Below are 11837 nucleotides of genomic sequence, written 5' to 3'. Positions count from 1 at the left end.
GCCATCCGGACGATGCTTGGTCTTAAAGATCCATTTGCAGCTCACAACATTAACACCAGGAGGCCGAGGCACCAACACCCATGTGTTCGTGTGACAAAGGGCAGCAAATTCCGCAGACATGGCGGCACGCCAAGCCGGTTCACCAAGGGCATCACGATGAGAAGTGGGTGCGGCAAAGAATGCACGCCGACGAGTGTCGTACCGCACCGTGCCATCCGCGTGCCCGGGAGCTGCATCGCCGGTAGATGGTGGCGGCGACGACAGGAACCCGACCAGTGGTGTCGCAGCTGAACCATTTTCAGCAACACGCGACACGGGCCGGGGAGACGCGTCGGGCTGGGCCGAACCAGACGACGAGGGGAAGCCAGGCGGGGACGGCAGCCCAGAGGATGTGGCTGGCGACCCGGCAACGCCCGAGGCAGGCGAGGCGGGCTGGGCCGACCCGGGCGAGACGGGAGACGCAACGGGCGACCCAGTCGGGCCCGCGGTCGTGTCAGCGGGCGAGGCCGACGGGTCCAAAGCCGCACCAGCGGGCGAGGCCGTCGAGGCAGCCTCGGGAGACGCAGCGGGCGACCCAGTCGCGCCATGCACGTCGATCACGCCGGCGAATGCAGGTGCGGCGACGGTTTCCTGGGAAGAAATTAGAGCAGCATCTGCAGAAAACAGGTCAGGTGACAAATATGACAGGTCGTATTTCCGCACATGGACATCCGAAACCGGTTCATTAGATGGAAAAGTGAGGGCGTGCTCAATAGAAGCAATATCAACCGAGACACCCGGGCTGGAGTTAAGGAAAACTGACTCGTCGAAAACAACATCACGAGAAATGTAGATCCTACCCGAGGTGCGATCAAGACACTTGTAGCCCTTATGCAGAGGACTATAACCAAGGAAAACACACATCTTGGAGCGGAACTCCAGCTTGTGAGCATTATACTTGCGGAGACTAGGCCAGCAAGCACACACAAAAATCCTAAGAGAGAATAGTTGGGCTGAACATGAAATAAACGGAACAGTGGCGTGTCCTTGTTGAGAACCGGAGTGGGCATACGGTTGATGAGATAACATGCCGTAAGAAAGGCCTCATCCCAAAACCGGAGTGGGAGAGACGAATGCGCCAGTAAGGTGAGGCCGGTCTCGACCAAGTGACGGTGTTTGCGCTCGGCAATACCGTTCTGCTGAGACGTATGTGGACACGAAACACGGTGGGAGATGCCCGTGCGTTGAAAGTAGCGATGAAGCTTGTGGTATTCACCACCCCAGTCGGACTGAACGGCCTTGATTTTGCAATCCAAAAGGCGTTCGACATGAGCCTGAAAGTTATAAAAGACTTGCTCAACATCAGACTTATGTTTAAGCAAATAAATCCAAGTGAAGCGCGTGTAGTCATCAACAAAACTAACATAATACTTGTACCCTCCCGAAGACGCAATAGCGGGACCCCAAACATCAGAATGAATTAATTCAAGAGGTACAGTAGTGACATGATCAGACGTAGAATATGGTAGTTGATGACTCTTAGCACGCTGACATGCATCACATACTAATGGTGAATTATTTGAGCGAGAGCAAGGAAGGTCATGGCTCCGAACAATGGAGGTGACCACATTATTGGTAGGATGACCTAGACGTTGATGCCATTGCGATGACGAAATGCGAACACTGGATGAAGCATGGCGAGATGACGAGGATGACGCATGAGCAAAAGGAATCGGGTAGACCCTCCCCCCCACCCCCCCGCGCGACTGCTACCTTGAAGAATGACGCGCCTGGTTGCTTTGTCCTTAACAAAGAAAAGACGACGGTGAAACTCAACAAACACGTCATTATCACAAACAAGACGGTAGACAGAAAGGAGATGCTCTCTGATGTGTGGAACATGAAGGATGTTGCGCAGTTTAAGAGATGAACTGGGCAAACGGGAATGACCAATGTGTGAAATAGACAAACCTGCACCATTGGCCACCTGAACCTGGTCCTTGCCACCATAGCGCTCGTGAACCTGGAGGCGTTCCCGATCACTCGTCAGGTGATCCGTAGCCCCGATGTCCAGTACCCAAGGATAGTCGACGGTGTTGGTGGAGGCCGAGTTGGCGGAGCGAGCGTTGTGGTCCTGGTCATAGCGCTTGCGACACTCATCGGCCTCATGCCCCCAGTTTTTGCAAATTTGACACCGGGGGCGCCACCGATTGTTGCGACGGCCACCACCTCCGTTGTTGCCGCCGTTACCCCCACCACTTTGCCGACCATTGCCAGCGTAGGAGGGGTTGCGGTCGCGGCCACCGTTGGGTCCGCCGTTGCCGCCTTGGCGGCCGTGCTCGGGCTGGCCGTTGCCGTCGGCCGAGCGACCCCCACCCTGGGAGGGGTAGGGCTCCGAGTAGGGAGCACGCCCGCCCTGGCCGTTGGGGCCCGAGCGAGTCGCGGCTTTGGCAGAGGGATTCCACCCCTCCGACGCACTCTGCTGAGCCTGCAACGCTTCGAACGACAAGATGAGCAAGTAGAAGCTGGAGTTGGCGGCGATGGAGTTGTAGGCGGAGCCGAGTCCGGTGAGGATGTGATCAATGAGCTCGTCATCACGAATCGGAGAGCCGGCGGCAGCCATGGTGTCGGCGAGGGTCTGCATCTTGTGCATGTACTCAGCCGCGGACATCTCCTCCTTCCGCAGCGTCTGGAGTTGACGCCGGATGTGACGGACGTTGGCACGACTCTGCGCGCCGTACATGGCACCGACGGCCGTCCATACCGCCTGCGCTGTCTCGCAGCTGATGAGCTGACAGGCGATGTCCTCCTCCATGGAGGTAAGAAGGAGGCCCTTGACCTTCTGATCCTGAGTCCACCAATGATGATACGCCGGATTAACGGTGGTCGTTGCGGCGTCGCCAGTCCCGACGGCGATGGTCTTGTCGGGTGCCGCTGTGGTGCCATCCAGGTAGCCATGGAGGTTGGCGCCGGCTAAGACGGTGCCGGCGATGCCTCCCCACAGCATGAAGTTGTAGGGTAACGCAGCAGAAAACAAAAAAATTCCGACCTACGCACCAGCCCAGGACGACTATGGAGACTGCATACATGGTTTGATCTTTTTCGTTACCGACTCGTAGCGCAGCGGGAAGTAGAGTCGATGACGATCGGCGGTGCAGATCCTCGCAGCTAGGATTTACAACCTCCCAACCGCGAGGATGTATACCCTCATCTGCTCCTCAGACAACCCTCCGGGAGGCGGTCGAACAGCCCCCCAGACGGTGTCGCGGACAGCCCTTCGGGAGGACCTTCGAAACTCGAATGGTCACTCGGACAGCCCTTCGGGAGGACCTTCGAAACTCGGACGGTCACACGGACAGCCCTTCGGGAGGCACTCACGAACTAAGACCGAAACTACGATCTCTCTACAGAGTTGCACACATACGGTGTCATCTATCCGGCAGGGCTTCGCCGTCCAGAACTAGTTCCTGCGGGAACCCAGACAGCCTTACGGCTCTACGAAACTCTTTTCGTGGGAGGGAAAGAAGAAGCCAGATAATGCATGGCATGTGTATGAGAGCAAGGGATGAGTGTGGAGGGCTGCCCCTCCACCTCTATTTATAGGAAATCCCAAGGGGTAGGGTAGTTTCACAAAAAACCCAAAATGCACATGAATGAAGTCCTTCCACAAGGACCTAGGAGTGAAACCAATGAACAAGAGGGTCCCCAAGGGGGGATACCCCATGTGGCCGGCCACACCCCCATGAGGGGCCCAAAAAATGGCTCCTATCCATCCATGTCATCCCCAAGATCTTTTGGAGCAAAGCCCCAAAAGGTGGCTTTCCATAAAGTAACCATAAAGCTGATTTTCACTATTCACGACGACATTTTTCAGCGTCTGATCGAACTGAAAATATTTATGTGGGCTAAGAACATTTCCAGTACCCACTAAAATGATTTTCAACGCGTTCCGAAACAATTCCGGTTTTAGTGATTTTCATCTGCGAAACGCATCTGAAGTGGCTCCGGCAGCTCCGGAACATTTCCGGTTTTTATCTCAGAAAATTCCAAAAAGCTTCCAGAATGATTCTGGCATCCTCCAAGAATTATCAGGCATGTGCCGAAACCAATTTGACTTAATGGTGTATCCCGAAACAACTTTTCGGTATCATCGAAACTTATCCGATGACCTCTCTCTGCGGTACGATTCCGCTGTCCGAAACTTTTCGGTGTCCGAAACTTTTTCGGTGATTTTCTCTCAGTCCCTGTCTAGTATTCAGCAGATAGATGACCCTTAAGCGTGTGACCCTATAGGTTCGGTGAAGTATAGACATGACCCGGAACCCCTTCCGATCAATGATCAACATCGGAGCCGTGGACACCCATATTGACCCCTATACCCACACGAATAAATATTCGAGTGAACCTCCAGTTGCCGTGTGCTATTCCTGTTGCTTCGCGATATGTTACAAATACCCGAGGTGAGACATGTTGGCATTCCCGTGGATCAACAACTTGTCCACTATGCTAGTTACCTCGTTACCGGTTTTGTTCTCTTTTCTCGTTTCCGTGTTCCGGCATCCCAGTGATCAAATCACACTGTGTCTGGCCAGACGATGATGGATACCGTAATACCGAGAGGGCCCGAGAATATCTCTCCATCGTCGGAGGAGCAAATCCCAATCTTGAGCTATCAAGTTACTTGACACACTTTTCCATGAACCCGTAAGCCGCCGTAATAGCCACCCATTTACGGATGACGTTTAACAAACCCCAAAGTTCATGAAGCAAGCATGAAGAAACTCGATACTCTCATGGTCTAAGGAATCATGCAAACGTTAACCATCTCTGTGTTATGCACCATTAACTTGTGACGAATGAATCTCTTAGCATAACATCAATCCGGGTCGATTCAACACAAATGTTCTCTTAACATTGTGCCCTCAAAATTGCTAGCATAGACATGCCCATGATCAGGAAAACAGAACCATCATGCAACACTTGAGCTAGTCTTAGAGGCCAGACTAGGAATACTTCTTACCGTTTATTATTCCACACGTGCATATGAGTCTTCCTCCGAGCCTCGTGGATATTGCAGACTCGAGAATCATTGCAGTTATAGCATGGAACATAAACATAATTATGAACTCGGAGATAAATAATATCATTTATTATTGCCTCTAGGGCATATCTCCTACAGACTCCCACTTGCACTAGAGTCAATAATCCAGTTAATGCTAATGCACTTCACACCTATGGCATACTGGTGTAAAAAATGCTTCGCATGTGGTATAGCCTGATGTCCATCGGATCTGACAACTTCAGCTCCGTGTCTATCTCTGCATATCCTCGCATTTTCACTCTTTCACAAAATTCATATTTTGTGCAGACTTGGCTTTTATGTATGTGAATCACAGGTCGAACCTGGATTCCTCAGACTGAGTTATGGAGAAACTACCTGCAGTAGTGTCCCATTGACAAAAGCCATCTTGGAACCATAGTAAGTTCATGAATGAACTATATGTTCAACATCTTGTTTGTCGCTTCTAAAGCGTCAACATACTTAGTCATTTGTTATAGAATTCGCCACAGTATCCTGTTGGGAACAATTTCCAACTACCGTGCCACCATATTGTGTATTACACAGAACCCTTAACTTAAATCGAAAATCGCATGGAGAAAAGATGAAGACTGTATCGATGTAACATTTTACAACGAACTCTCCATGATCTCCGCTTGCGAGAAAACATATCATCAATACTTACTCTAGTACTCAATGTGATCTTTAACTGTTGTCCCATGATCAGTACTTTGATCACTTTGGTATCCATACTCGCAACACCTTGGGAGTATCGGACATATCTGGTTGTTTTACATACCATGGAATACATGATTAATCCAAACACAAAAGTGTGTAGAATCTGCATCATGTATTTTGCTCATCAATGTTTTGGGACACCGAGTCTTGCAAGAAAATCTTCCATGTGACTCCGGCAAGAATCACTCCCTGGCGGTTTTAAATGCTAAAAGGTTTTAGCACCTTGTCAATATGTATTCATTGCTTAGCCCTATTAGGTAAATCTATCTCCATAGATCATTATGCCTAATATTGAGGCTATTTAGCCTAAGCACTTCATCAAAAAAACTATTTTCAAATGAAGTCCTAATTCGTGTCAAGAAATTTATTTCCAATTAACAATGTTTCAAGCACACAAGGTTTTTTGAAATATTATTACGCTCCCACTTACTTTCTTGAATTACAAGCATCTTCATTACCCACTGATGAAGTCAAACCCCTTTGACCATTTCATGAAAGCATGAAGATTCCAACTCCATTTTGCTCTCTTCTGTCCATCGCTGGAACTCTGAAGTTTGCACCCTTACTAGCATCCTCTGGATAGACAAAATGCTTTGGACTGTAACACATGGAAGTCCTTGGTTTCATTTCCATCAGATGGAAATCCTATTGTCATCCATGTTTCATATCTCATGATTGAAATATGTATTAATTGCTAGTTCAACCCGAACCGACTTTAAGCATCGCTACGATGAAAACAACCTCATCGTAGTCAACTCTTGAACTTGTTATTTCAACAAGTCGAGCTTTATGGATAAAACATTTTTATCCGTATCAGTTTTAAGTTCCATAAATATTCGTTAGACTCTAAGTCTTCCGAAAGGTGTATCAAGGTTTAAATCTTGAATCACTTATATGGAAACTAACTCGAGTTGTATTGGCATTTAGCCAATTCCGGAGTCAGGGCCCATCAACGCTTCCTTGTGTATCGTAGGTATAATGTTGTCTAACAACAATATCTCGTTTGCGCACCTGAGAGGTTTGCACGAGCCTTGCCTACGTGGTTCAGCTGCAAGTTCGACCGAAGTTCATACATTTTATTGTAGAGACTTCCGTATCAGTCGCAGTAGGAAACTCTGGAATTACTTTCAAGGTCTCTTTCCTTTAATCTGATGACGTAGATACTGTTTATCTCGTCGAGTTGCACTATTCTCCCACTCACCTTTTTGAAAGAACCATTCTCTTTAAAAGCACACCGTTTCGCGGCAAAACTATTTGCCTCGGTATAGTGAAGGAGGAATACCCAACATTTTGGTATAACCTACAAAGTAGCACTTGTTTGATTTGGAATAGGTTTGTAACCTTTTACACAAGCCCCATATTCCAAATGTTAAGAAAAGATATAACATGGTTGGGCGTACCATACCATGGCTTCATTTCAACAGACCCGATGTAGCTCTTTTCAGTGTAAAAGCCGCAGTCTCTAAAGCATCACTTTAAAAGGGATAATGACAAATTTATTTATGTCATCTTTGACCTTACCATGTCATAAATGGTTTGATTACATCTTCACGGACTTTCCACTTGCAGTGGTGTTCCGGGAGGTGCAAGTTATGAAACCCCTTTCACAACTCATCAGACATTCGCTAAACATGTAACTCAAATATTCCTTTGTGCAATCAAATTGCAGAAACATAATTTTCTTGTTACAATAACTTCTACTTCATTTTTGAAAACCTTTCGAATAATTTCAAAAGATCCAGACTTACGTCTCATCAACTAAATATCCATATATCTACTTGAGTCATTTCTGAAGATAAATAAATCCACCACTAACAACACTTATCGGACTACACACATCAAATGTATGATCACTAATAAGTTTGTTGTTCGTTCCTTATGGCCTGTGAACGGTATTTTAGTCACTTCACTTTTCGGAGGAAAGTTGCAAGTGTCAGATGATTCAAAATCAAAAAGACTTCAAAATCCATCATAATGGAATTTTCCATGCGGGTTTCTCCAATGTGACCAAATGTAGTGCCACAATTGTGTGGTATTCTTTTAGTCTTGCGACATTTAGCGTCAGTGTTATGGATGTATCATATTACCATCAATATTCATAACATACATGCCATCTTGGATGGAAGCATGGCCCTTCATGTTATTCATAATACTTAACAACAATTGTTGTTTTTATGAACAACTCTTTTGCAACAAACATTGTGCAATGGGCTAGAGTGTATGAAACTCTAAAATGAATTATGAAAGTAAACCCAGAGGTATTGTATTATTATCAATATTCATAACATACATCTCATTCATAATGAAAGTATGGCCCTTGTGTTATTCATAACATCGAACATAAAAAGTTCTCTTATGAACAACCTTCTTGCAAGATACCTTATGCAATGGGCTAGAGTTTGTAAAACTCTAAATGAATTATGAAAATAAATACAGACGGCAATACACCGATGGAAGGTATAGTAACATTTACTATGTTCCCTGTGTATACCTTAACCTCATTTCAGGCTAATCTTTTTAGGCCATAGTAGCTCTTACATTGATTCGTAACAGAATGCAATCGAGCGGGTATCTTTGTGATTAACTCACAATACCCAAGAATTAGTGATTAGTTCGCTGCAGCTTTTCAGTTGACCTTCCCCAGTTATTTGGGTTCAAGAATATTACTTGGGTACACATGACGCCAGCTGTTTGTAACATCCATCCGACGAAAAAGGGTTACCCTCGCTTTATATTATATAAAGCAACCACCACAACATCGATCAACAGATCCAAGTACAGAGGGAAAACATCAAAGGTAGAAGATAGCGAAAGAGCCACTAACAAACTTCGAATGCCCAAGCGAGGCTTGAGCATCGAGGCTCTCAGCGAACAAGATCCTGCATACCACATGACAACGACGAGGGAGTAGCCCGCCACTGGAGGAAGACCGTGCTCCATCAACTCCAAAGGCCAACCATAGTTGGTCCGTCATCCGTCTCTACTGCCAAAGTAGGCATCCCTGAGCAGAAGGAACAAGACCAATGGGTTGTCGTGGAGAGAATGAGAGGACAACTTCCTCACCTTGCGAAGCAGCCAAGCGGGAGTCCCCACTAAAGGTATCCGGTAGACCACCCCTGTCACCGCATCCCCGATCACCACGCCACAGTCCAAAGATGGCGTCTTCAAGAAGACCAACGACACCGGAGCGCCATCGCCACCCAGTCCATGGACTTGGGGTTTTCACTCGGGACATGGAGCAAGGGGGCACTGGAGGATCGCAATGCCGCCTTCAGGAAGGGGAGCGACGCCCAGAGGCCACCGACATCACGGCCACATCAGCAGGCCAAGGGCTTCCCCCGATGCAAAGACACCAGCCCCCCACCTTCACCCAGCCACCAGGGGGGACCACCAGCCTCCAGATCTACTCCGAGGACCACGAGGGAGTCCAGGGAGCAAGCTCCACGCCCGGCGCCAACCCGCCGCCCGCGTGGCCAGGATGGCATTCTTCCGCATCCGCCCCCGCTACCTGCTGCAGGGGAACAGGGAGCCACGCGCGTGTGGCCGCCGCCACACCTCCAGGCGCATCCGCGCAGAACAACACAGATCCCAACGCGCCGCCACCAGGCACCGGCCCCGCCACCGCCGCGCCGCTGCCCGCTGAACTTGACCCTTGTCGGCCCTAGCGAGCAGGGGAAGAAAGTCCCCACCGCCGCCGAGGCTGACCGGACTTCGCCCGTCAGCACGAGCTGGCGGCGGCGATGGGGGAGTTGAGGAGGAGGGGGCCCTACGACTGACGGCTAGGGTTTCCCCTCTGCGTCGCTTGCGGGAGTGATCGGGAGGGGAAGGGGGGTTTTCCGGTGATATATTCACATGTCGCTCAACCGAAGGTGCAATGCAGATGGATGGCGGTGTGAAAGTGATGCGTAACATCCATCCCACCCACGATGCAGCTAGCGCACATCACGTTCGTTTGTTTTCGATGGCAAATCAGATGTGTGTCATACCAACATTATTACAGTTCGAATTCAGTACGAGGTTCCCCTAAGAAAAGAATTCACTACGAGGTTCCCCTAACGATGTATACCGATGGCTAAACCAAGTCGTCTTCAGTTTGACCGTGTGGTTTTGCATATATAACGCGAGTTCATAACCGAGTCGGTGATACATGTACGTACTTACCTATCATGATTATATACTGGACAGGTGCGAAGGCAATTATACAGATCGATCGCCGTTGGTGCGCTCCTGGAACCCCACACATCGCCGGGAAAAAGATCATGACGGCGACATGGTCCACGACGGAGGACGTGACGCGGCTTCTACCGCATGATGTGCTGGCTGACGTCCTCCGTCGTCTCCAGTCACCGCGCCACATCGCCGCATCCCGCTGCGTCTGCAAGGCGTGGCGCGACATCATCGACACCTATCGCCTGCTTCGAGCAGACCTCCTCCCTCTCTTATTGGCGGGCATCTTCACCGTTATGCACAGCTACAACTCAGGCACCCACAGATACTTCTCACCCGTTTCATCCCTGGCCATCGCCCCCTTCAACTACCTGGACACCAAGGACGCCGAATGCTTGACGATCGTGCAGCACTGCAATGGACTCCTCCTGCTGGGCTACCACGAGATGAGGGTGCTCAATCCCGCCACACGACAGTGGGCGTCCTTGCCTCCTCCCCCGCCCATGTTCACCCCTGGCATGGAGGACGCCGATTGGTTTCTCGAGTCTGGCAAGGACCGCCATAATCAGTACATTGTGTTTGACCCGACCGTGTCGCTGGAGTACGAGGTCTTTTCAATCAAGTATGTACCTTCCTATCCCTCCCCTGATGTCATGCATTTGGCATCCGATGAAATTCAAGAACGAGAATGGCCACCGTCGACATTTGTCTTCCACGTCTACTCGTCCAACACAAAGCAGTGGGAGGAGAAGACATTCCTTCGGGAAGGGGAGGCTGCCGGGAACATTGGCTATATGTTAGATGTTCCACCAACAGCCCAAAATTATGCCGCGTACTGGCGGGGAGCACTTTATGTCTACCAGCATGAATTTCTTATGAAGTAAGCACGTCCGGTAATTGAATTGCTAGCTTAATTTTGTTGTGGGTTTGATGCACGGCTAATAGAACAATTGCTTGATTTCTGCAGAATAAACTTGTCAAATAGCAAGTACCAACTGATTGACCTGCCGAAAGGTTGTGATCCACATTCTGAAAACTTTTATATAGGAAGATCGGAGAAAGGAGTTTATTGTGGTTTCCTTTATGCATTTGACGGCTTATGTTACGGATATGATGGGTATGGACTTAAGGTTTTGTTACTCGATGAATCCTGCAGCAAGATGAAGTGGGTGCTGCACGACATCAATCTTAAGCCTCTCTTGGCAGATTTTCCATGGAATTACGATAATAAGCCCTGGACCACCGAATATGGCAATGTCGATGATCACGGCGACGCCAACAAAGCACCAATTAAAGAGGAATTTGATTGGGGTTTCGACTACTATAAGCCACAAGATGCTGCATATATCCCCCGTCGATATGCCCTTTCTCTACTTGGATTTCACCCTAACCATGAGGTCGTCTTCGTCCATACACCCTCTAAAAGAGTAGTGGCTTATCATTTCGATTGCTCCAATATTGAAGACCTGGGGTGCTTCCCCACGGAAAGTCCCTATGATATAAGCATGTCTTTTCCATACACACCATGCCAGATCGGTGAACTATCAGACAACTAGTTTAATGATACTATGAAATTTAATCAGCATATTCAGTTCTTCTTGTTTTGTTTATATACACGAGAATGATTGATTTTTATTATAGTAAAAATTTGAGAACAAATGATGGTTTTGCTAGAACATTGTTGCATACATCTCAACAGAAATAAACTTGATTAATGTCCATCGTTGGATCTCGTACTGGGACCCGTCTACATGCATGTCTAAATTTAACCATCAACCTCCCTCCTCCGTTCTAAGGTGCTACCATCAATACTGATAGAAGTTTGTATCATATATGTAAATAGTTTGTTTATTTTCTTTTGGTTTTAAGGGTTTAGGAAATTTTGATTTTGTCA

The 11837-nt window shown here is 48.3% G+C and overlaps 1 protein-coding gene across 1 annotated transcript; it reads left to right on the top strand.

Moving 5' to 3' along the window:
* The first annotated feature begins 9993 nt into the window (after nucleotides 1-9993).
* LOC123140765 (uncharacterized) lies at nucleotides 9994-11517 on the top strand. The gene is made up of 2 exons (XM_044560051.1): nucleotides 9994-10823; nucleotides 10911-11517. Exons 1-2 carry the CDS (start codon nucleotides 10036-10038, stop codon nucleotides 11497-11499), a joined length of 1377 nt encoding a protein of 458 aa, XP_044415986.1. The 5' UTR covers nucleotides 9994-10035; the 3' UTR covers nucleotides 11500-11517.
* The last annotated feature ends 320 nt before the right edge of the window (nucleotides 11518-11837 follow it).

The sequence above is a fragment of the Triticum aestivum genome, chromosome 6D, assembly GCF_018294505.1.
Source record: "Triticum aestivum cultivar Chinese Spring chromosome 6D, IWGSC CS RefSeq v2.1, whole genome shotgun sequence".
Lineage (NCBI taxonomy): Eukaryota > Viridiplantae > Streptophyta > Magnoliopsida > Poales > Poaceae > Triticum > Triticum aestivum.
Note: the sequence above shows the minus strand (reverse complement) of the source record. Positions and strands in the feature narration are given on the sequence as shown.

Excerpts from the sequence above, each read along its gene's own strand:
- LOC123140765 (XM_044560051.1), top strand. The coding sequence starts at position 10,036 with ATGACGGCGACATGGTCCACGACGGAGGACGTGACGCGGCTTCTACCG. Across the intron at positions 10,824-10,910 it reads CAGCATGAATTTCTTATGAA|AATAAACTTGTCAAATAGCA; the intron begins GTAAGCACGTCC and ends TGATTTCTGCAG.